The 24,197-nt window shown below is 61.3% G+C and overlaps 2 protein-coding genes across 3 annotated transcripts in view; both read right to left on the bottom strand.

Moving 5' to 3' along the window:
- Positions 1-264: 264 nt before the first annotated feature.
- Positions 265-8,461, bottom strand: ASPHD2 (aspartate beta-hydroxylase domain containing 2). The gene is made up of 4 exons (XM_053959923.1): positions 8,381-8,461; positions 4,946-6,005; positions 2,632-2,745; positions 265-1,755 (listed from the first exon to the last, which is right to left on the bottom strand). The coding sequence occupies exons 2-4, from the start codon at positions 5,823-5,825 to the stop codon at positions 1,646-1,648; spliced, it is 1,104 nt and encodes a 367-aa protein (XP_053815898.1). The 5' UTR covers positions 5,826-6,005; positions 8,381-8,461; the 3' UTR covers positions 265-1,645.
- A 4,968-nt stretch (positions 8,462-13,429) lies between these two features.
- SEZ6L (seizure related 6 homolog like) overlaps positions 13,430-24,197 on the bottom strand; it is a 35,759-nt gene continuing 24,991 nt past the window's right edge. Inside the window, exons 4-17 of one of the 2 annotated variants that reach the window (XM_053959603.1) lie at positions 21,969-22,161; positions 21,277-21,462; positions 20,725-20,890; positions 19,856-20,022; positions 19,166-19,360; positions 18,943-19,081; positions 17,102-17,298; positions 15,880-16,074; positions 15,473-15,664; positions 15,056-15,250; positions 14,685-14,717; positions 14,449-14,563; positions 14,163-14,265; positions 13,430-13,880 (exon numbers count right to left, since the gene is read on the bottom strand). In XM_053959603.1, the coding sequence (XP_053815578.1) occupies positions 13,851-13,880; positions 14,163-14,265; positions 14,449-14,563; positions 14,685-14,717; positions 15,056-15,250; positions 15,473-15,664; positions 15,880-16,074; positions 17,102-17,298; positions 18,943-19,081; positions 19,166-19,360; positions 19,856-20,022; positions 20,725-20,890; positions 21,277-21,462; positions 21,969-22,161 (2,106 nt within the window). In that variant the 3' untranslated portion in view covers positions 13,430-13,850. The remainder of the gene's footprint in view (positions 13,881-14,162; positions 14,266-14,448; positions 14,564-14,684; positions 14,718-15,055; positions 15,251-15,472; positions 15,665-15,879; positions 16,075-17,101; positions 17,299-18,942; positions 19,082-19,165; positions 19,361-19,855; positions 20,023-20,724; positions 20,891-21,276; positions 21,463-21,968; positions 22,162-24,197) is intronic. The other variant, XM_053959604.1, reaches the window with a different exon arrangement.

Raw genomic sequence — 24,197 nt, 5'->3', positions numbered from 1 at the left:
ACCCACTAGACCAGGTTACTCAGGGCCCCATCCAACCTGGCCAAATCCAGGCCTGGGAGGCTGTAACTGGTCAGGACAGAGTTTCCACGGGCTGGGTATTTTTGAGCACTAGCCACGCTCCCTGTATCCCTGGCAAACAGGCCCGTGCCCCCTCCGACCCTGCAGCTCCTGCTCTTTCCAGGCCACTTCTCCCCATCAGCAGCCAGATAAGCAGAACCCAACCCCTCGGTGTTTGCTTGACCCTGGACTTGTTAGAGCAGCAGGCAAAGCCCATTCTGTTTTCAGCACAACTGTTTATTGATAATCTTTGCTTATCCACTGTATGAATGTTACCAACCTTCGGACAGAGCCAGCCTGCTTCCCCAGGGCCTGTGTCCAGGTAGCCAATGCGTGTAGAAATCATGCACTTCAGGTAGTCTGTAACAAGACGGGTGTAAAAAATATCTCAGATGTATTTGAAATCTCTGCCTTCTCTTGCAATCGACTCACTGAAAAGTCTGTACAGAAGTTGTTGGGGGACAGGGCTGGTCCCTCCCGGGCAGGGCACAGAGGCAAAGGGTCCTCAGCCAGAGCTGTGAGCATCCACCACACACTGTGCTTTGGGGGGGTGTTATAAACCAGCCCCCAGAACTCAAACAGACCCTGGTGCTCGGGGACTTCAGGAAAAGCGTGGTGGTCCCTGGGTGGGCAGGACCTCAGGGTGGGGCCTCATTGCTCAGGCTGCAGAGTTAACCCCCCTTGGGAACCTGTCTGTGGTGTCAGGTCCATGGAGCTACCGCTGTGTGTGCCTGCCCTGGCTCGAGGAAAGGAGAGGATGGAGCAGCAGAAGGAATGGTGACCTCCTTTCTTCCTACAGACAGACAAAACCCCCATTCTCTGTTTCCAAACAGCATCCCTGCCCCTGCAGGGCCTCCCAGGTGGGAGCTGAGAGAACTGAGGGTTGCAGATAGAGCAAGGAAGGGATTTGGGCAATTGCTAATGCCCTTGGTCAGACTGAAGAGCACGACTGTGTGTGCTGTTCCCTCAGTAAGGGTGGAGGTCAGGGCTCCTGCCTTGCTGGGCTGGCGATGGACTCTGCTCTCTGCCTGGGTGACAAAAAGGGGTTTCTGAGGGCAGAAGAGCTGGGGAGCCCCAGCTGGCACATGGAGGAGGAAGCAGGAGCCCCAGGAGGGTTCTTTGTGAGCAGAGCTGTGCCCTGCCCAGCCCATCAGACCCAGCCTGGGGGGAGCACAGTGCCCATGGCAGCCCCCAGTGTCCATCTGTCCGTCCATCCGGGACCGCAGCCGGGCAGGGCAGGCTGGTTGGCTGTTATGGTGCGTGTGTGTGTGTGTTGTTCCTTTGATGACCATGAGAAAAATTTTACATTACATTCAAACGAGCACCCTTGGGTTTGTTACTCTACTTCTGAACACCGCAAAACACAGTAGCAACAGAACACGAAGGAGCAGCGGGGCAGCAAGCCCCGGCAGGGCCGAGGCGCCGGTGCTTGGAAAAGAATCCCTGAAGCCAACGATGGAGGAAGGAGATGGGCGCGGGTACACGTCACAGTTTCCATTTACATGACCCCCGGGAGGGAGCACCGAGGCCGTGCGCCGGGAGAGGCCCCGGCCGAGCTGCCCTGAACCCACCAGGCCGGGCAGCGCCGTCATCGTCCCGGCGCGAAGATGAAGTCGAGGGCTTGGCGCTCGGCCGCGGCCACGTTGGGGTGCCACAGGTCCACCATGAACACCACACGGGGACCTTCCTCCGGGGCACCTGGGGGACGGAAGCGCACAGTGAGGGCGGGGAGGCACCTCCCCAGTGCAAGCCCAGTAAAGAGCTGCTCACTGGGAACTCAGGGACGTGGGGCAGGGCACGCGGAGGATTCCTGAGGCAGGGCCTCCTCGCAGCTGCGTCCTGGATCCGTGCAGGGAGCGGCTGCTGCGCCACTGCGGCCTTCCCGGCCCTGCACGGAGCTGTGCTTCCCAACCCCACAGCAGGTTTGATGTGGAAGCAACAGCTTTTGTTCTCCCACTCTCTCCGCACGCTCCCCTGTGTAGAACAGCTCTGCCTGATGCTTTTATGCCACGGGCGACTAATGCCGGGTAATCCGGGAGAGCTGGAGCGGAACAGCCTCCGTCAGCGGAGGAGGGAGGAACAATCCAGCGGGCGTGAGGCCGCTCCCCTGCTGGCCTGGCAGCACCGAGCTGCAACAGGGCCAGAGCAGGCCGAGGCCGCGGCACCGCAGCCGGAGCTGCCCTGCAGGGCTCGGCGATGAAGGAAGCCGAGCTGCTGTGGCAGGGAGGGGATCAGCAGGCCCTGTGCTGGGCTGGCGCTGCTGCGACAGCGCCGCGAGCAAGTCAGGATGGGAGCGAGCCGTGGGCTGGCCGGGGGCTCCAGGGGTGTGCCAGGAAAGGGGTGCCGGGATCCCCCAGCACCCTGAGGCAGAGGGAGCGAGTTCATGGGGAGCCCTGCCATGCCAAGGACACGGCTGCTCCCACCTGGGGCAGGCCAGGGCCCTGAGCCCCACAGGATGCAGGGGCTCCAGCCCTGCTGGGGCAGGAGAAGGGACTGGGTGGGGGTGCCCCCCTGACTTGTCCCCAGTCCCCAACACCAGAGGAGACACCATGAGGCCCCACAACCTGAACTCACCTTCGTGGAATGCTGTGTGCAGGAAGGAGTCGTCGAAGAGCAGGCACCTGCCCTCAGCCCAGCACTGGGGCTCGCCCCCCACCACCAGTTCGCAGTTGCTGGGCGTCTTCAGACCTTCAGGCACAAAGAGAGAGGACAGGGAGGGTCAGGCCGTGCCGAGTTCCCTGTGGTGGGGCAGCAGGGAGCAAACAGTGAGCTCTGTGTGAGCCCCACGCTGCTGCTGAGGGGCTGCTCTCTTCAGGGAGTGACCTGAACCCCAAGCCTGGAGCAGCTCAGCCCCTGCCCCACTCCCTGTCTGCTCCCTCCTGCCTTTTCTCTGTCCCCAGCAAGCTCAGCACCACAGGCACTACTTTCATATCTGGAACAGCTTCCAGTCCCCAGAGCCCATGGCCCCGAGGTGTGCACAGGGAGCCAGGCTCCTGGGACATTTTCCAACTTCAGGACCAAAGGCAGATCCTGCCTGCTCCTTCCTCCAGCCCTGCAGCGATGACCCTGCCCCAGGCAAGGCTGGGGGAGCAGGAATTTTACTGGGGCTGGAAAATGGGCTCAGCTGTGGCTCTGCCACAGTCTCCTCAGGGACCTGCCCCATCCCTCAGTCCCCACCCAAGGTGCTGCCTCAGGGTGACCCATGGAGCTGCAAGGACAGAAATCTGGGGGAGTCACAAAATGCTCATAGGGAAGAAGCTCTGTGAGGGCCACATGAAGGACAATCTTAGAAATAAAATGGGTCTTTTCTTAAAATACCAACACAAACCAAGGCAGCTTGACAGGGGTTGATCCCATCACCTCCTGCACCAGGACTGTCACCCCCTGCAGTGCTGGGGACACTGGAGCTGCTGCAGAGCCATCCTGCCCCGAAGATGTGGCCGTGGTGGAGAAAGGGGCCAGGGCTCACGTGGCTCCCGAACAGTAACGATGCAGCAAACGAGCAGGACGGATCCAAGAGCGATGCCAAACCCAGCAAGCGCAGCAGGGACTCCCAGCTGCCCAGCAAAGCTGGGACTACAAAGCTGCTGTTTCAAAGGCTGCAAAACCCAAAGCCAATTCTCTGCACAACAGCCTCAGCTGGAGATGCTGGAACAGGGAAGCTGAGCTGCTAGGAGGATGCAGGGAGGGAGCAGCCTGCAGCCCTTCCATCCCACCCACACCCTCGGGATGCTGCCCTGGCCCATGGAAGCTGCCTGTGCCTGGAGTAAATCCTCGGGAGTGACTCGCCCCACTGATGGCTGTGCTGGCTTTGCAGATCCAGCTGCCTGAAAGGGCAGGTGGCATCTTAAACACATCCATGCCCTGGGCACAGCGAGAGCTGCATGCTCTGCACCAAGGTGGGGGTGCCAGTGTGCCCCCGGCCCCAGTGCAGAGTCCCAGCGGAAGGACAAGCGAATGGCCTGTGTCATTCCTCTGCCCAGGGCATGTGTGCTCCAGGTGTGCCCACCTGAGCTCCATTGGTTCCTCCCAGGAACCTCTCCCAGCCCCTCATGAGGGGAGCACAGTGCCCCAGGGAAAGGGGTCAGGGACAGGCTTCCTCCTGGCACCAGCAAGGGAGGTCCCAACTGCACAGCAGCTCCTGGGATCAGCTCTGAAAACAATTCCCATTCCAAACAAATGGCCAGCACTGCCTGGGTGTGTTTACCCGAGCTGTTGGCTGAACAGGCGCGGTTGGTGTTTGCCAGCCGGGCCCGTGCGGTGCCTCCCCCGGCACGGTCGGTGCTGTGCCAGCCCAGCCATCTGTGCCGTGTGGGCTCTCCCCGTCCCTGCCCGCCGAGCACGGAGCACTGTGCCACCAACCCAGCGCCTGACCCACCACAGGGGACACCCCGGGACCCCCCTGCCCTCACTTGCAGCTTTGCAAACCCCAAAGCAGCATTTCTGCTGCCATCCACCCATGTCCCATGCAAAGCACCCGAGATTACAGGAGAGGAGAGCTGCCAGTGGCACAACACAGTCCTGGAGCAGTGCCCCAGGCTGCCCCACATCCCGGGATGGGAGAGGGACCTGCCTGCAGAGAGGGGGATGTTCAGAGACCCCTATGCAAAATCAGCCCTGTATCACACACCAGCGAGAGTCCACGGCCCTGGGTCAGCAGGAGGAGGGGGTGAAACTTCCTGCTGCTGATCTGGAGACCCTGGGGATGTCAGGTAGCCAGGGACTGTCACCACCAAAGCCCCCAAAAACTCCCTCAGGCCAAAGCAGAGCAGGTGTCTGAGCCCCAAGAGCACGGGGTGCCAGAGACTTTTCTTGGGCTTCTGCAGCCAGGCAGGGCCGCCGCCCTCCGCACCCTCCCGACACATGAACCGTGGCACCGGACACTCACCGAGGTGGCAGCGGATGCGGATGTTGGTGGGCCCGTAGTGCTCGGCGATGACGGTGCCCGGGCTCAGCACAGAGATGCAGGCGTTCCCAAAGACATTGTTGCCAATGCAGGTACGGAGGCTCCCGAGCAAGCGGTACGTCCGTGGGCATCTCCGGCAGTTCCTGGGCACGCACATGCCCTGGTTCACCAGGTAGAAGGTGAACCACTCCCCGCTGGGCGTGCTGTTCATTTTCCATCCTTGCGGCAGGCTGCAGTTTGAGAACGCCTTGTACAGGGTCTCAAACTCGCACAGGATGGTCTGGAAGTTGCGCTCCAGCAACTCCACGTCGTGCTTTTGAGCGTCCCGGGAGAAGTAGGGCGTGGTGGGCAAGTCGGGCAGGAAGAAGACTTCTGGCTTCTGGATGGAGGGCCGGCTGTTGAGGTAGCGGCCCTGCTCGCGGATGCCCTTGTGGATCCTGCCCATGCCGGACCAGGAGTAGCGCTTGGCGTACTCCTGCAGGTTGTGGTAGAGTTTCTGGTTGAGGCCGTCGTGGTGCGAGCAGCGCACGCACTCGGGCGACTGGCAGTACACGAACCCGTTCTGCACCCCGTTGGCCTCGGCGCTCTGCATCAGCGCGTTCACCGTGGCGTAGGCGCGGGGCTGCTCCCGCCCCACGTGGTAGCAGTACCACACGAACAGGACCAGCAGGCAGGCGACGGCCACCAGGGCCGTGGCGTCGCAGTCGCGGAAAGACTGGATGCCCGTGGCAATGAAATCCCGGAGTCCGTCCAGGGACCAGCTCCAGTCCATCAGCCACTCCAAAGACATGGTGGTGGTGCTGGGAGCACACAGCGGGGCCCGGCAGTCACTGCTCGTGGGGCTCAGGGGCACCCACACCATGCAGCCGGGCCGGGGCGCGGCGGGAAGGGGCTGCCATGGGTGAGCTCTGCCCTGCGCTCCCGGAGCCCTGCATTGGCAGCGGTGCCCGGCAGCACCCTTGGGTCAGCAGCCACGTGGCCGGAGAGTCCCCGCCGGTGCTCCTGGGCCCATCATCCTGAAAGGCAGTGCTGGAGGGAGGTTCTGAGGAGACAAACCCAGAGGTGTTAGGGAGAGGGTTCCCCCTGGGGTCCCTGCGGGGGTCAGTGCACAGCAGCTGTGCGCTGGGACTGTGTGGGGCACTGGCTCCTCAGGGAGGGGATGGTGAATAAGGAGCCCAAATCAGCTCATGCTGAGTAAATCCCCTAGTGCTCTCAACAGCATCTTCCACAACTACCCAAATAAAAGGCAGCAGGGAGACCCAGACCTAGACCCCATCTCCCACTGCCTCAGTGACCATGACCCCTCCTGCTCGTCCTCCAGGTTCTCTCCTAAGCTGCTGCCTTATCACGTCTGAAATCTGGCTGCTAAGTGAATATACACTGAGAGTACACACTTCACTGCCCTATCTGGCAGCACATTAGCTTATCCCCGCCATCTGATGGCTCTGAAGTGACTCTCCCTCCAGAGACTGAGCTGTGGGAGAGCCCAGAGCTCAAACAGCACATGGCCACAGGGCCAGTACATGGCCATGGGAGCAGGTTGGGGTAGTGGCAACAGGGGCAGCTCAGGTTGTCTTGTTTGATTTCACCAGCTCACCGGTAAGAGCACTGACTCGAAGTAGCAGGATGGGTTTATGAGCCAGGGAAGCCATCCAAACCCTCCCCAGCCCTTCCTGCCAAGGTCCTGCAGCCTCTCAACGTGCAATTCCTTATCAATGGTGATGGAGACGGGCTGCAGATGGGATCTAACCCTACAGCAGGGATGTGCTGCAGGGCTGGAGACCTGGGATTCAGGCAGTGTTACACCCCAGGGAGGAACACCCACACACCCGATCTCCCTCCACCCTACTTCCTTGTAGCATGCTGCCTGCGTGCCCCATCCCGGGATCTGCAGTCCACGTGGCATGTCACAGCCTCCCGGGAATCTCAAGATAACTTTCCTCCATCTCCACGGCTGGCATCCCTCCAGACACTCCCGCTTCTCCCACCCAGGCCTCGGCTCCCAGGGTGCAACCACAGAGTCGGTGCCAGGGATGTCCCCCGAGGCCAGCACAACCCCCGTGCTACCTGCAGGGCTGGAGCATGTTAGGGAAGGAGCAGAGCCCTGGGTGATGTGTATTCAGGGTGGCTCCTGCCCTGCAAAGGGAACTGCTCAGGCACAGCAGCCACGCTCTGTCAGAGCTGAAGGGGGACAGAGCTGGGGGGTCCGACAGCCTCGGGGTCCCCAGGTCAGAGTCACACCCTGCAAGGGCGGCACAGCACAAACACGGCCCCAGTGCTGCCCCAGGCATGCAGGCAACACCTCAGATCAGGGGGAAACCATCAGAGCAGCAAGAAATCCAAGCCCCCCTGCCCACACACTGCCTGCCTGACCCCAGAGAGCCGAGAGCCTCAGGCTGCAGAGCCCTGGGGTTCTCTGGGCACAGTCTCCGTGGGACCAGCCCAGGAGCTGCCTCCTGTGCCAGCACAGCCACTCCACTGCAAGCCTGACCAAACCCACCTCCACAGGGCCCGTGCCAGCGCTGGGGCAGGGCCCCAAACATCGGCACTGCTCCCAACACACACGGTGTGACTGGGGCTGCACGAGGCACCCAGTGGGTGCTGTCACCTCCCAGCCACGGCCCTGCACCCAGACAGGTCACATCCAGCACCTCTGGCCTGAGATCCCAGAAAAAGCTCCTCAGCTAACGATAATGGCAGAGCCATTCCAGGGAGCAGAGACCAATTCCACGTTGCACCGAAGTTGTGCAGGACGTGGAGGCGAGCACCGTGCCAGCAGCAGCTGTGTTACATAAGGAAGGCAGAGGCTTCGATGCAGCACAAAGTTGCATCTCGGTGACTCCGTGGTGGCCACGGCTTCTCCTGGAGGCAGCGGGTTCGCTCAGCCCAGCCAGGGTCCCCGGGCCGTGGGCCTGCAGTGACAGGGATGCGTGGCGGGGATGTCCTCGGCTCGGCACGGCTGGTGCCGCCTCTGGGAGCAGCATGAGGAGCAGGAGCCTTGGGATGAGGCGGGATGCCCGCTGCCACTCCGGAACGGGAGCAGTGGGTGCTCCCTTCACCCTCTCCTGAGCATGCCACCCCGCCGGTGCCACCGGAGTAAGTGTCACCCGCGCGCTGCTCTCACCCAGTGTGACGGTGTCACCCGGCGTGGCGGCGTCAGCGGGTGTCACCGCTGTGGCCGCATCACCCGGCGTGGCAATGGCACGACCGTGCCGGTGTCCCATCGCCCGGCGCGCCGGTGGCACCTGCCGCCGCGCTGTCACCCGGCGCGGCCGTGCCGCCCGCCCGACGCCGAGCCCCTGCCCCGGCCGGGGGTGGGTGGGGGGGTTCGGGCTGCGCCCCCGCCGCGGGCCCCGCTGCCGCCCCGCGCCCCCGCCGCCCCCCCCGCGATGCGCTGCGGAGCGCTGCGGTACCGACCTGCCGCCCGCGCCGGGCCGTGCGGGGCCGCGCGGGGCCGCGCTCCCTCCGCGCCGCTCCGCCGCCGCCGCGGACCACAACTCCCAGCAGCCCGGGCAGGAGGGGCCGCGCCGCCCCCGCCGGGACCGCGCCGGGCGGCAGCTGCGGCCCCGGCCCCGCACAGCCCGCCCGCCCCCGCGCCCGCCCCGCGCCGCGCCCGCCCCCGCCCCGCGCTCCCGCCCCGCGCCGCCGGGAGGGGCCCGGAGGGGCGGGGGAGCCGCGGGGTTGCGGCACTCGGGAGGGGTCCCGGGGATGGAGGGGCGGGAGGAGGCGGCGATGGTCCCCGAGGGAGCGGCCATCCCGGCCGCGGGCACCCCGGGACGCGGGGACACGGCCCCGGGGACGCGGCGGCTGGGTGGCGGCGGCGCGGGAGCACGGGTGGCGGGGGCACCGGGGGTGCAGCGGGACGCGCAGGGACAGTGGCTCCAAGGATTCAGGCACTGGGGGCTGCAGCAGTCTGGGGATGCTGGCCCCAGGGGTGGGAGCACGCAGGGATGCAGCTACCAAGGGAATGGGGACTGGCTCCAGGGACACAGGCTATTAGGGATGCAGCAGTCGGGATGTGCAGGGTTCTGGGTCCAGGGATGCAGGAACACATCGATTCAGGGAGCAGGGAGTCCTGGCTCCGGGGATTCCGGCCCCTTGTGCTGCAGCCCTTGGGCTGCAGGGGTTGCTTCTCTCCAAGAATGAACGCATCTGGCAGGCAGGGGACAGGAGTTCCCAGCGAAGCAATGCCCAAGATGCAGGCAGCCAGGGAATGCCTCAGCGAGGATGTGAGGGTGTGCTGCGGCACCAGGGATGGGGGGGGAGACTGTTCCCAGCTTGGAGCGTCCCTTCACAACTCTCAAGTGCTAGTGGAGAAACTGTCGTGAGTCCTCCTGCTTGCCTTTTTCCTCCCCAACCCATTTCCTGTCCCCATAAGCCAATGCCGTCCGTTCCGGGAGCCCTAGGGGATCCAGCGCTCCGATCCTCCCTCCTCCATCGCCCTGGTGCCGGGTGAGCGGCTGAACTGAGCTGCCCGCGGGCAGATCCCTGATCCAGGCAGAGCCCCGGTAGTGCTGCCCTGCCCTGCCCTGTGGCGGTGCCACGTGGAGCCGTGTGGGACATGTGTCACCGCCACAGGGCATAAGGAGAGCCCTGCCTTGTTTTGCAGCACGCATCTGGCACTGCTCAGGGCTCTGGAAGTGGAAGCAGAGCTGTCCTGCACAGCCCCTCAGGTGCGCATATGCTTCCTCTGAGCAGCTTCATCCCTGGCAGTCCTAAAATGCACTTTGTTTTCCATCCTGGCACATTTTTTGCCTCCTGCTTGCTTCTGCCACTTCCCTGTGCTCCCACCAGCAAAATCCCCAGCCCGGTGTGCTGCTGCAGGGCCCTGGAAGCGTTGTGTACTGCAGGGTGAAAGGAACGGGAGTTTTTCCACCCTGCTCCTTCCCAGACCCCCCAGCCTCAGGCACAGCTCCTGCTCCTGGCAGACAGCGCATCCTTCTGTCGGCACTCGCTGGCTCCGCAGCTCTGGGCTCTCTCCTCCTTTCTCCCCTGCCTCTGCCTTCTGAGCTCTCTGCTGCCTCTGGACCAGCCCCCAATCTCCAGCTCCACCACTCATCTCTTCCCTGCAGATCAACCTGGCTTTCAACCTGGCAAGAGAGCTGGAGAGGGAGTTTGGATGAGGGCATGGAGTGACAGGCCAAGGAGGACTGGCTTGAAATTGAGGTTTAGATGGCACATTGAAAAGAAATTCTTCCCTGGGAGTGGTGAGGCCCTGGCACAGGCTGTCCAGAGAGCTGTGGCTGCCCCATCCCTGGAAGTGTCCAAGGCCAGGTTAGATGGGGCTTGGAGCAACCTGCAATAGTGGAAGGTGTCCCTGCCCATGGCAAGGGGTTGGAACAAGATGTGCTTTAAAGGTCCTTTCTAACCCAAACCAATGATTCTGTGATTCCTCAGCGTAGGGAAGGCCCCTCCAGGAGCACTGTCCCAGCTCCAGCCTAAACATTTCAGGAAATCCCTGCCCTGGCAGAACACAAGCAGAGTTTTGGCAACAGCTGAGGGGAGGACACTGGCAGTGCCTGCCCCAGGAGGACATCTTGGGAAAAGGGAGAAGGAACCACTGGAGCCAGTAGGCTGCCCGCAGACTGGGCTCCTGCCAGGGTGTCGCTGGCAGAGCTGTGCCAAGTGCATCCCAGGGCTTTTCCCAGCCTTCTGGGCTGGGCAGGGATGCTGTGCCTGGCATGGGTTGGGCAGGGATGCTGTGCCTGGCATGGGCTGGGCAGGGATGCTGTGCCTGATCTGGGCTGAGCAGGGATGCTGTTGCCTCACCAGCCTCCAATGCAGCTTGCAAGGAATCAAGGGGTCCCTGCTGCCTCTTGCCTGACCTCGGGGGTCCCTCAGCCGTGTGACTGCCATGGCACAGCCCTGCTCTGCCCCTCACCCGGCCCCAGGGAGGGGGAGGCCGTTGTGGCCGAGGCTGCTGGGCCCAGACAGAGCTCCATCTGCAGCACATCGCCTGAGGCCAGAGATTGGCTCCGGCTTTACGTCACCGAGGAGGAACGGCAGCATGAAGGGCTTTTTTTTTTTTTTTTTTCCTTCATTTTAATTCTCTTGCAATCTCTGTCCAAAAATAACCCAATCTCCCTCCCCCAGGAATGCTCTGCATCAGAGCCTTGGCTCCCTCGCCCCCTGTGCATTAGCCTGGCAGCTGCTGAGCAAAGCCATTATCGATGTCACAGCGTAACCTTGGTTGAAAGCACGCTTGGGGAGGGCAGCGCTGTTGCATTGTTTTGGGTGCAGAGGGACAGGGACAGATGGGAGGCCCCAGGTTTCCTCGGCCGGGCATTTCCCGTGGTGTGGGGCGGGGTGGGCTGAGCATTGCCCTCCCTCCCTCCCTCCCCGCTGCCAGGGACACTTGGGGCTGCTGGCATCAGGGAATGCTGTTCCAGCTGGGGTATCCCGGCGGCGCTGCTCCTTGGCGAGGTGACCGTCACCGTGCTGCCACCACGCTCTCAGGCAGGGCCGTGCTCAGAATGTCCCGCAGGCACCCGGGGTCCCCCCGCAGGACCTTGCCCTGCCCACACCTGATGCTGGAGGAAAACCTCGTAGGGGCTCCTTTCTTCCCGCCCCGGAGCAGCTCAGCCCGGAGAGGCTCCCAGGGAGCAGGGGGGGGACTTTTCCCACCCAGCCCCGGGATCCTCCCAAGCTGTGCCTGCCTGCTCCGTGTGGGATGCAGCCGCCGTGGAGCCACCTGGGGGCAGGTGAGGCAGCCCCCTCTTGTCCCCACAATGGTCTCCCTGTAGTTTTGGGGAGCTGCCAGGTGACAGCCACAGGTTGTTGGGCAGCTGATGGGTGAGCAGGGCACAGGCAGGATGAGTCCCCACAGATCTCCTGCCCAATGGGTTTGGGCTACCAGGGCTCCCCAAAATTTTCTGCATGTCCTGCGTGACAGGGCCAAGGGTCTCCAGTGGGGTCCCAGTGCCTCACTGGGCTGGGCTGGCACAGGAAGGGGCAATGCTGAGTTCAGGGGGTACAGGGGGAGCCAGCACTGGCTCCTGTGGGGTGACCCACAGAGGGGAGATGTCCCCAGGGCCGTGCCAGGTCACCTCATGTCCCAGCAGGGCTCAGATGCCTCCATGCCACAGGAGCAGGGGGCACTGTGGGGCTGCACCAGGCAGGACCTGGCACTCAGAGCCAAGCCAGTGGCTTTGGGCCACCATCCCACAGCGGGGCATGCGGCATGCCCGGCCCTCACTCTGCCCTGCATGGCTGCAGCCTGCAGCCAGAGTGCCTGCAAACTGATTTCAGACATTTAAAAATACAGAACAATTGTTATCAAGGTTATACTGAACGCTAGAGCTTCCCACGGAACTACTTTATCATGTTCAAAAATATTTAATCCCAGCAATTTTCACATTGTTCTTATAAAAACAGACATGTATGAAGGGAAATGAAATGCTTCGTACATTTTTTTGGCACATTTTTTTTTCTTTTTTTTCTTCTCTTTTTTTTTTTTTTTAACCATTACAAATTACAAACACACATTCGTTGTTTTGAAAGGAAAACCCCTAAATCCCAGCTGTACACCGCAGAGCTGCACCAACCACCCCGAGCTCACCCAGCCTCCTGCGCCTGCAATTGTTCTACAAGGACAAAAGAAGGACACCAGCAGCCAAGGACGTGGTGGTGGCTTCACTGCCCTCCCCAGGGGCTTGCTGGGCGACAACAGGGACAGTGGTGGCCCTTTGGGGTCCGTGTCCCCACTGCTGTGTGGCTCTGGCAGGGGTGATGCAGTGAAGGAGTGCAGGGGATGGCAAGGGTGGGGCTGAGGGGCCGATTTCTGCCTGTTCTGCTCCCCACAGAGCTCCTGTGCTGAAGCCTCCACACATCCCACCTGCCTCTCTTTCCCAACACCTCCACCTTCATCCCCTGCCCGGCTGGGGGACCCAGCCAGGTGTGGATCCGGGAGGTGAGGGGTGGGCAGCACAGCACAGCCCGCCGAGGCCCCTCGTGCAGCAGGAGCCAGGGAGCCCAGCCCATCCTGCTTACCCTGAGATGCTGCCGCGGGGCAAAGAGCCACCCTCGGCCATGCCGGGTGCTCCTGGCAGGGTGACGGGAAGTGCTGCTGGAGAGGAACAACGGGCAGAGGGCAGAGAGGCGCCGGCTGGGAGCTCTGCTGGCTCCAGGGTGGCTTCCAGGATGGCTTCCAGGGCTCCCAGCTGCGCTGGGCTGGCGGCTGGGTGGCACTGGTTGGTGCTTCTCCGCAGAGCATCACTCCGGAGTCCTGGCTCGCTGCCTCTCCACATCCAAAGCGAAGTGGGAAAAGAAAGCAGCACGTACCTCGTGTGTGCCAGGCTGTCCCTGCTCCCTGGCCGGCGCTCTCCTGAGCCCTGCAGCGAGGACAGTCCCTTTGCCAGTGCCCCCCGAGCCCCCCGGGGCAGGGTCTCACTTTGGGAGCCGGGAGCTGCAGGATGGGACCCTGTGGGGGACCCTGGCTACCTCAGCTCCCAGCAATCAACCGCAGGCTCTTGCAATGGAGACATCTTTAATTTTTAACAACATCAGAACCGCAAAAATCCCCCTGCGTCTGTGTGGGCAGTGCCGAGGGACGCTCTGCCATGGAGGGGGACATTCTGCCATGGAGGGGGACATTCTGCCATGGAGGGGGACACAGCAGTGCCCCCGTGCCCCCCTGGCCTCACCAGGACCCAGCTCTGCCCCGGCTCCAGCTGCTGCCTGTGCCCAGGGCTGAGCAGCACACCTATCGCAGTTTAAATAGAATAAATACAGTGAAGAAAACAGTAAAATCTTCAATAGAGAGGCAAAAGGAAAGACAACAGCAGGTCCGGGGGTCCAACCAAACTCCACGTGGTCTCTGGATTAGTTACTGAGGAAGTTCTATGAGAGCACATTAAGTTCGCTGCTGGAGACTCTCTTACCGCTGTCCTTATATCGAAACCTCGTATTCTCGTGTTTCCTGCAAGCAAGAGAAAGCCAGTTGAGGGCAGCAGCTGCATTTCAGGATCATCTCCCCATTCCCAGGCAGCGAAAGAGATCCTGGGTGTGGTTTTGTTCCCAGGCGAGTGATGCCCTCGCAGCCAGGACGCCTCAGCCCCCCGTGCCTCCCAACGCACACGGATGGACTCGTGTCCCATTGCTCAGGGCTCCCGCAGAGCCTGGCTGGACTCATCCCGTGGCTGCCCAACCAGCCAAGCCCCTCAGCAGTGTCCCTAGGGAGGACAGGCACAGCAGGACTCACCCCTGTCTCATAAATCGGGTTGTCAAACTCCGTTTCTACCGTGATCTGGCTGTAGGGGTGGGAGTACATGAGGGGCAGGCGGAGACTGGAGTAGTACCGACACCTGCGGGGAGAGGCGGGGTCACGGACTGATTCCAGAACCACATCCCCCCACTCCAGCTCCTCCCAGTGCCCCGGGCACCCCAGAGCACTCCCAGCACTATGCCCGGGGCGTGTGGCTGCCGAGGGCGATGCCGAGCCAGCCCTGGCCGTGCCCCCCGCTCTGTGCCAGCCCCTGCAGCCCCACCTGGTGAGATAGATGTACGCTCCTCCCAGCAGCAGGGAGATGATCAGCACCGGGATGAAGATGGCCAAGGCCATATTTCCTCCCTCGAGCGACGTCTCTGCAGCAGCTTCTGCTACTGAAAGGACAAGATCTATTATGTTGGCATTTGCAGGCACCGTGTGATCCCCTCGCTGCCTCTCCCCCTCCTCCCAGGCTCCACCAGGATGCTGCACATCCAGGAAACACACGTCACTCACCTTCGAGAGCATGTTCAAAGCTGTCTTGGTTCACTGGAAGAGAGATGGAGAGTTACTGGTCTGTAGCTGGGTTTGACTGGGTGCTGGTAGCTGTTGCTTACTGGGAAACCCAAACCTGGGATCCCCTGCCCCATTTGGTCCCCAAACCACGCTGTGAACTCCCAGTTTTTAATAAGCTCTTGGTGTCTGTAAGCATGTGGCCAGGACCGAGCAGGCTGGGCTGAGCAGAGCCCAGATCCAGAGAAGCTCCAGCTCTCAGCTGACTTCAGCTCCCAGCCAGGGCTACAGCCAGACCAAGGTCCCTGGGCTGTCCCAGGTTGGGGACAGAGGTGTGTTGGCTGTCCCCTTGCCCCCCTCCTCTTCCCTGTTACCTTTGCAGATGGGCAGGGGGCCGCTCCAGTGGGATGGCTGGCCCAGGATGCATTTGATGGTCACCTCCCCCATGAGTTCAAAGCCTTCATAGCACATGAAGGTCAGGGACTCTCCTGGCAGGTAGAGGCGCTTATAAAGAATTTGGTACCCATTTTCTGGCAGCCCTGGGTTATCACAGGCCAGCGACTCCTCAGCTGAAAGGGAATGAAACACATCCAGGATAAGCCTGAGGGAGAGAATGAGCCTGGGGGCAGTGAGGAAGCACCCAAGCTCTCACCCCACTCTGCTTCCAGGTAGCCCAAGGATCTGCACCACCCCCCACAGCTGGGCAGAGTCCTGGCTGCAGGAAAGTGCTACCCAGAACCCCCAGAGAGGAGCTAGACTGCAGGGGAGCAGGAGAGACCACCCAGACTTACAGACGCAGTGCGGGAGCCGCGATGTCCAGATGGGGGTCCCGGTCTCGCGGCTGTAGCAGGTGAGCAGGGAGCTGCCCTCCAGCACGAAGCCGGGGTTGCAGGTGTACTGGATGGTGGTTCCCACCAGCAGCACCGGGTCCGAGATGAGGCGGGTGGAGTGCTCCACCTCCCCCGGGTCTGTGCAGTACATAACTGGGGAGAGAGGATGGCTGAGGGGAGCCCCTTGGAGCTGGGGCCCCTTGGAGCTGAGGCTCCTTGGAGCCAGGAGCCCCTTGGAGCTGGGGGCCCTTGGAGCTGGGGGCCCCTTGGAGCTGAGGTCCCTCAGAGCTGGGAGCCCCTCAGAGCAGGACCAGCGCTGTTACAGGGAGTGGGACGGGGACAGCAGCACCTTCCTGTGGGGCACTTACTCTTTTCACAGAAGGGGGGGTCGCTGCTCCAGCTGAGGTCCCACTGGCAGGTGAGGGTGTCACTGCCCACGATGTCATAGCCTGGGTCACACTGGTAGGTGATCTTGGCCCCTCTCACCAGCTCTGTGTGTGACGTGGTCTTCCAGCCGTTCTGGATCTCGGGCAGGTCAGAGCAGGAGTCGTTGCGGGACACCTCTGCAGCCAAGAGGGATTCTGGCTGTCACCCACCGAGCAGGACCCATGGCACAGCCCTCCCCAGAGCCACCTCAGCTGGACACATGGCTCTTCCCAAGGGCGTGTCCCTCCCCACAGCTCTCCAAATGGCACAGCTGGTCTGTGAACAGCATGCCCTGGGCACAGGGAAAGGGCAGCAGTGGGGGACAGGGGCTGGTGAAAATGTCTGTGCTGGGGTCAGGATAACCTGGGAACACCAGGCTCAACTCCAGCTGTGGGTGCAGGAGAGGTGCCAGCGCCACGGTCACAGCACAGCTGGTTTGCTCAGGGGAGGATTTGTTCCCTGCTTCCCCCAGGCTGGTTTGCTCAGGTGAGGGGTTGTGCCCTGCCCTCCCCAGCCCCGTGTCCTGCAGAGCACCGAGGAGGGCCCTGCAGCCTCCCAGGTGCTCTGCATTGCAGCTCGCTCTGTTTGTCCTAGCCAGGGCTGTCAGCAGTGCAAGGAAAACATGCCTGGAAGGAGTCTGGCACGGGAAGCAGGGTGGGGGAGAGGCAGCCATGGGGATGGAATGCCTCTCTCAGTCCTTGTCCCTGCCGTGGGCACCCACAGCCCCAGCCTGGCAGGCACAGCTGCCCCGAAGGACCATGGAACAGATGTGTGCAGGAGCTGCTCTGGAGCACAGAGATGGGAACATCCATCTCAGGGGCCCACCCAGGGACTGGCTGCAGTGACCACCCCTGCCTGACAGGATGTCCGTGGGGATCCTGCATCCCTGTTTCCAGCAATTTCTTTCCCTCTGGGCCAGACCAGGGCTAGCAGGGACCAAACCCACCTTGCTGCCAGCCTGAAGGAGGGGACACATACAGGGAGACCCCAGAAGTGACTGACCCAGAGACCTGCAGCTGGGCTGGGGGTTCTGCAGGAGGTTCAGGGTGGGATGAGAAGGGGGTGCTGGTGCCACAGTGACACTCCCTGCTTCCAGACCCTGCACCTGGGCAGTCTGGGCTGGCTGCGTGTCACGTCCTCGCACCAGTACCCTGCTCCCCGTACCTATATAGTTCATGATGAATCCTTGCCCCTTGCCAAAGATCAGCCCAGCAGGGTCCGAGTGGAACTGGATGGTGAGGTCGGGGCTGGAGGAGTAGAGCTTCTGGGGGCCGCTGCTGCCAACGTACTGCCCCAGGATGCGGGAGGAGAGCTCGTCCCCATCGTAGATGGTGAGGATGTCGCTGTTGGTGATGTTCAGGCTGAGAGGAGAGTTTGGTTAAAGAGCTGCGTGTGCCGGGAGCCCAGACAGGACACAGCAGTGTCCCCTCAAGGGGCAGCCAGGTGACGTCCCTCCGGGTCACCTCCCTCCGCGGGGTTCGAGGCCGGGCGGTGCCGGCGGCTCCCGGCACCCCGCGCTTGGAAGTGCCGGTCTCGGCGGAGCCGCGCTTGTCCCCGCGGCCACCAGAGCGCAGTGGCGGCCCGCGGATGGCGGGGATGGCCGGGGACACCGGGCAGGGATGGCAGCAGCCTCCGTCCACCCCGGGAATTCGGCTGCCCTGGAGCCGAAGGGGATGGAGGGACTCGCTGCTTTCCCCCCCGCTCCAAGGCCAAGGGCAGGGGATGGAGGCACACGCCAGGGGACACACAGCTCTGGTGTCGGGAGGGTTCTCTGGGTGCCCGGGGCTGGCAGCGTGGGTGAACCATCACATCGACCCCAAGGATGGGCAGTGACACCCCTTCCCTGCTCGCTGTCCTGCCGTGTCCACGCCCCAGCAAGGCTCCCCAGGGCTGGCAGCACAGCTGGCACCAGGGCCCTGCTGCCGGGTGGCACAGGAGGGACTGGGGCAGGAACAACCCTCCTCCCCTTCCCTGGGAGAGGAGAGTGCCAGGATGCTCCCAGCCACACAGGAGATGCCTGAGCTGATCCCCAAACGTTTTATTAGGGATGTTCTTGGAGGGAGCCCAGCTAATCCCCATGGCAAGCTGACATTTGTAGTAAATCTCTGCTTTCTGTCAAACACGATTTTCTCAGTGACATTTATGCCTGATGACTTCAAATCACTTGGCCTCCAGTTCTGCTCAGCCCCAGCACCCACAGAGCTGGGAGAGGTGTGCTGGGAGCTCCGACTTGGGATTTTATGGGGAGCTTTAAAATCTTTATGACTCTAAGCCTCTACTTGAAACACGTCCTCCTCTTGAAAACCCAAAATAGCATCAAAGGAGGCTCCCGCTGCAGCAGCAGCATTACCATGCCAAGAACTCTCAGCCTGGCATTGGATCCCATTCCCCTCTGACCCCTGGGCTTGCTGAGTGGCTCTGCTCCCTTAGTGCCTGTATTTCACATTCAGCCCAAAGACTGAGCTGTTTCCATCCCATGGATGCCTCCAGGCTCTCCTAACCCCATGTGACTCAGTTCCTGACGTGCTGGTTGTCACCCCAGTAGCGCATGGCCATGTGCTGCTGTGGCACTGCTCCCTGTGGAGAATTCCAAAGCCATTGGAGCAGCAATTCACTGCTGCTGTAATGGTGCTTTGAACTCAGAGAGCACCACTCAGTCCTGCCCAGGGTACCAAGTGCATCAAAGGGGATTATGGAAGCTCTGAGGGGGAGAACAGGGCATGGCAAGACTCTTCCCTGTGAGGGTAGTGAGGGCCTAGCACGGGTTGCCCAGAGAAGCTGTGGCTGCCCCATCATTGGAAGTGTCCAAGGCGAGGTTGGAAGGGGCTTGGAAGAACCTGGGATAGTGGAAGGTGTCCCTGCCCATGAGATCAGCTCTAAGGTCCCTCCCACCCAAACTCTTCTGGGATTCTGTGATTCCACGGTGGATGCAAGGGGAGCAGGATACTGCAGCAAAATGAGCACTGCTGGGGCAGAGACAGACACTGAGCTCCTGGGCTACTCACAGCTGGATGTCCAGGAAGAGCCGCTTCTCCTCGCCCACATGGATCCTCCAGATGCAATCCTCCCCCTCTGTGTAGGGCTCCGGCCAGTTGGGGGACAGGATCACCCCGGCCACGGCAGTCAGCTCCCCTCCACACGTGGCTGTGGGGACAAGGGGTAGGCAGGGCCCAGCGGGGAGCCAGGGGTGTCACCCCACACCCAGCAGCGCCCACGGGCAGGACTGACCTCGGCACAGCGGCTCCGTGTCGTTCCAGTAGGGGTCCCTCATATTGATGCACTCGATGACGGCAGGGCCCTGCTCCAGGGAGTGCCCGGGGTCACAGGTGAACTCCACGGTGGTGCCCAGGTTGTAGGTGGGGTCGGAGGTGGTGAAGTTCCCGTTCTGGATGTAGGGCTCGTAGCAGTGGCCCCGCTCAAAGGCTGGAAGAGATCCCTGTTAGCTGTAGGGACACGGAGCTTCTCCCTTCTCACTGAGCTTCCCCAGGCCCTGCTGGTGTCCCCATGAGAACCTGACCCCTGCATCCCCACCTGCGTGGATGGCCTCTTCCACGGAGTGTTTTACAGGCAATTAAGATCTGCAACAATTTATCTGTTCTGAGCCATGCAGGCCTAACCAAACCCCACTCCCATGGTGGTTCTGCACTAGGGATGCGCTCAGGGCACTGCCAGGCACAGTGTTTGCCAAGCTGGGGATGCCAAGCCATCCACCCTGGGATTGCTCAGGGCCACAGGGATCCCGTGGGAACAATCCTGCAGTAGGACCCACTGAAATGACAACGGGAGCTACAGAGGGGCACCAGGCCTGCCCGTGCTGGGGACAAGCCAGCACCCTTCCTGCAGCCACGTGTCTGTAGCTGCCCCCGGGGGCTGGGTGTCCCGGCTGAGCCGTCGGGTCCCAGCACGGGGACACAGCACCTTCGAAGCGGATGTTGAAGGCGGTGGCGGCCGCGGGCTCCTCGGCGAGGAAGTCGATCCTGATGGAGGAGCCGTCGCTGATGACGCCCTCGAAGGGGACGCTGTCGGCGCGCAGGGAGTCGTAGAGCACGGCCGAGCGGTTGGTGTCCCCGCTGTACACCACCATCCTGCGGGGACACGGGGCATGGCACACGGGACAGCGCCCCTGAGTCCCACCCGGACACAAGGGGGGTGAGGAGGAGCAGCTGGGACAAGCTGGGAGCATCCAGGTTTTGGTATATTCCGGGGTTTTCTCTCCAAGATAGATATGGAGGGGCTGGAGCGTGTCCAGGAAAGGGAATGGAGCTGAGGAAGGGGCTGGAGCACCAGGAGTGGCTGAGAAAGCTGGGAAAGGGGCTCAGCCTGGAGAAAAGGAGTCTCGGGGGACCTTCTGGCTCTGTACAACTCCCTGACAGGAGAGGACAGCCTGGGAGGGTCAGACTCTGCTCCCAGGGAACAGGGAAAGGAGGAGAGGAAATGGCTTGTGTCAGGGAAGGTTTAGACTGGATATCAGGGAAAATTTCTTTCCCAAAAGGGCTGACAAGCATTGAAACAGGCAGCCAGAGGCAGTGGTGGAGTTCCCATTCCTTGAGGGGTTTAACAGCCGTGTAAATGTGGAGACATGGTTTAGTGGTGGCCTTGGCAGTGCTGGGGAACAGTTGAACTCAATGATCTCAGAGGGCTTTCCCAACCCAAATAATTACATTTTTCTATATTTAGTGCCAAGCAAAAGGCCCTGCTCCTCACCCTGTGCAGAATAAGCCCCCTGGAACCCCCTGGGATCTCTCTGCAGTCCCAGGGCTGTGAAGAAACAGCTCCTGGAGCCTCACCTGTCCTTCTCGGTCAGCAGGAGCTTCTCAAAGTGCAGGTGCAGCTTCTGGCCCGGGGGGGCCCCGATGGCCCACACGCAGTACATGCTGCCAGACTGGTTCCCGCTGTAGCTGGGGGACAGCACGCGGCCGATGGTGGCATTGTGGACTGTCCCTCCACAGGGAGCTGCAACACAGAGCACAGCCCCGCTGGCACGGGCACAGTGGCATTTGTGCTCCCCTCTGCCCAGCTCTCCTCAGAGTGCCCAGCGCACAAACCTCTTGCCTGGCTCTGCTTTGCTCTGTCTGTACGTATTTATACTCACAAATGCATATTCATACTCACACACACACATAAAATCTTAATTTCCTTTCCCTTTGCTGCCTAACGAGGGGACAGATTCTGCTGTCACTGCCTGACCACCTGAGGCACCTCAGGACACACTCTGTGCAGGGCTGGGCATTGCTCCACACCCCACCAAGACCACATTCATCTCATGGGGCAAAGAAAGGGACTCATGTTTTCCTCGCTGGGACCCAGTTTCCCACCACGGGGCTGGGATGTGCAGGTACCTGAGCAGATGGGCTCGGGGCTGCTCCAGTGCGGCCGGGACGCATTGATGCAGGTCAGCATGCGGGGGCCCTGCAGCTCGTAGCCCAGGTGACAGTGGAAGTGAGCGATGCCACCCGAGTGCAGATCCATCACTGTCACGTCTCCAAAGTCAGGTCTCCGTGGGAAGTTGCAGCTCAGCATAAACACTGGAACAGGCGCACATGGGGAGCTCAGGGCTCAGCTGCTCCCAGCCACCCCGTGGGGACATGCTGGATGTGCCCACGTGTCACACAGAGCAGCGGCAGAGCACCACCAACCCCCCACTGCCGCTGCTTCCCCACCTGTTACCGCTCCTGCCCAGACCCAGTTTCTATTTTAAAAATAATTTACTGGAACTCATTTATTTTTTAAAGCTCTGCGAGGTAAAAAATAGACTGGCAGAGTGTGTGCAGGAGGAGCTGCTGCACGGGGAAGGAAACGGGGCAAGGCGGGTGTGAGAGGCACAGCCAGCACCAGGGCTGGGGACATCGAGGCACACTGAACCCTCTACCCCGGGCACAACACCTCGACCCGCCCCAGCCCGTGCTCTGAGCATGGGCAGGCGGTGAAACAGGAGTGTGGCTGGTCTGTGGGGACACAGCCCACTGGTTGGACCCTGCAGCCAAGTGGGACTGACCCCAAACACCCCCACCCACGTCAGGGTCACACCCACCCTGGTAGTGGAGCTGGAAGGTCCCCACCACGTCGTCCTGGAAGGTGCGGAAGTAGACGGAGATGGTGTTGGTGGGGCTGCGGATCACCTGGCCTTCCACCAGAAGGGTCTGGTTGGCCAAGACCACCAGGGCATCGCCATCCACGCCACGGATGGACAGCACCTCCCCGTCTGACAGGTTCACGCTCTTCACCTGCAAGGAGCAGAGACCTGTGAGCTGTGGGGGCAGAGCGGGGACCCCAGTGGTCACATCCCAGCCCATCACACTCACCCACAGAGCATCGCACCAGCCCAGTGCTGCAACAAACCCAGGGCACTCCTCAGGGTTTGGTGCTCACCACCCACCCCGTGCACCAGGAAACCTCCCCAGGATCCCTCACCCCACTGGGGAACGCTTGGGGAGCCACACAGCAAGTGCATCTAATGAGTAGTTCCAAAAGGCTTTAATTATTATTTGGAAATAGCTGAGCAGTAACCTCACATTTACATTTCACGTCCATTTAGCTTAATAAATGGGCTCATATTTCAGCAGAAAGATGCTCATCAGACCATTTGTTTCCCTGAGTGTGCGAGGCCTGGGGCTCTATATTTAGCACCAGCCCAGCCGTGATTGGGAGCGCTCCCGACGATGTTGTGACTGCAGGGATTTGTGGCTGTTGTCACCGCCGTGCCCACCTCCCCCTGGCACACAGGGCTGGGATGTGCCCTACTCCAAGGACACTGCACGGAGCCACCCCCAGCCCTCAGCATCCTGAGCCTGCTCCTGAAGGAAGATCCCTGGAAAAGTTCATTCCTCACTGCAAAGCTGGATTAACAGCCCTAGGCTGGTTCAGAGCATGCCTGGGTTCACCCCAGCCCATGTTTCAATCCAAGAGCAGCTGATTTTGCCTTATTTTTCCAGCTGGGTCCTGGCAGGAAAAAGCATTCTCTGGAGCATGGGCCACATGCAGCTCTGACCCCCAGCCTGCTCTGGGTCATTTCTTCTTTTCCAGATATTGTCCCAGAAAGTGCCCCCCAGCACGGCCAGCACACAGTGTGGCTGGTGGGATGGCACAGATCTGATTATTAATAAATGGGATGAATTAAGTGTTATTTGGGTGAATTATTTGGAGTCCAGGGATTCAAGTGGGCTCCATAGACACCAACAATTTTCCCCAGCTCCCATTGGGACAGAGCTTTGCTTCTCCAGCTGGGTCTGGATCCCTGCAAAGATTTTTCCAAGGTGTCTCTAACAGATTTTGTTCTGTAATCGCTTGAAGCCAAACCTGTTCCCCAGCTGGCTCCCTCCAGTGCTGGTAGCACCACGCACATGACACAGAGCCAAATCACTCTGAGAAATTGGGAAGGAGATTTGGGGGAGCAGCTGGAGCAGGCAGAGCTCTGCAGAAGGGAGGAAGCTGGGGAGCAGTACTGGGTGTCATGGGACACACACACACTCAGTTCCACCGTCATCCTCTCCTCGGTGAAGCCAGGGGAGCGGGGTGTCACAACAAGTGCCATTCCCTGTGCCAGCATCAGACTGGCATTCCCAGAGGAGCCTGGAGTAACCAGCAAGTGCAGACGCTGCCGTGGCCCCGTGCCAGGGACCGTCAGCCCTGCGAGAGGGACCATATGTGCGAGCTCCTGCCAGGGGCTGGGAGCACGGGCTCTGACTTCAATCACAGCCTGCACCCACAGCAGCTCCTCCAGAGCCTTGGGAAGGCAGGAGGGATCCTCGAGTCAGCCTTCCAGCCTCGCTCACCCACTGGAAAAAACCTCTTTAGGGAAATTCGATTTCCTGCCAAGAAGATTCAAGAATTTTAAAAATAAATATAATTTCACGAAGCATTCGGAGAGCTGGCTGCTCCCAGCTCCCAGGGCTGCCGTGGCACAGGCAGGGACACAGCTCTCCCTGAAATGCTGAGAAGAGGGCAGGGAGGGGCAGTGAGCTGAGCAGGGACCCTGAGCTCTCACACAGCCCAGGGCAGCTCCCAGCCTTTCCCGGGACCATGCCTGACATCCAGGCTTTGTGCTCACTCCTCCCCAAAGGCAGATTTCCCGGCAGTGAGTGAGGGTCTGGCTCCAAAGGAACTGAAGTGTCCCTGTGTCCTCCTGCATGGCTCACAGTGCCTGCAGGAGCAGTTTTGGGCACCACCAGGCTGTCGCACAGCCCCTGCAGGGAGAGTGACTGCCCTGCAGGTCCTGTCCCAGGGGCTTCTCTTTGCTCCTGCAGATGCCTTTAATGAGATC

Source organism: Vidua chalybeata, chromosome 18 (assembly GCF_026979565.1).
Source record: "Vidua chalybeata isolate OUT-0048 chromosome 18, bVidCha1 merged haplotype, whole genome shotgun sequence".
Classification (NCBI taxonomy): domain Eukaryota; kingdom Metazoa; phylum Chordata; class Aves; order Passeriformes; family Viduidae; genus Vidua; species Vidua chalybeata.
This window is presented reverse-complemented; position numbering and strand designations above follow the sequence as displayed.

Coding starts and splice junctions, on each gene's coding strand:
- ASPHD2 (XM_053959923.1), bottom strand. CDS start 5,825: ATGGTGTGGGTGCCCCTGAGCCCCACGAGCAGTGACTGCCGGGCCCCG. Junction 2,746..4,945: donor CCGCATCCGCTGCCACCTCG/GTGAGTGTCCGG, acceptor TTGTGCCTGAAG/GTCTGAAGACGCCCAGCAAC. Junction 1,756..2,631: donor GCACACAGCATTCCACGAAG/GTGAGTTCAGGT, acceptor TCCGTCCCCCAG/GTGCCCCGGAGGAAGGTCCC.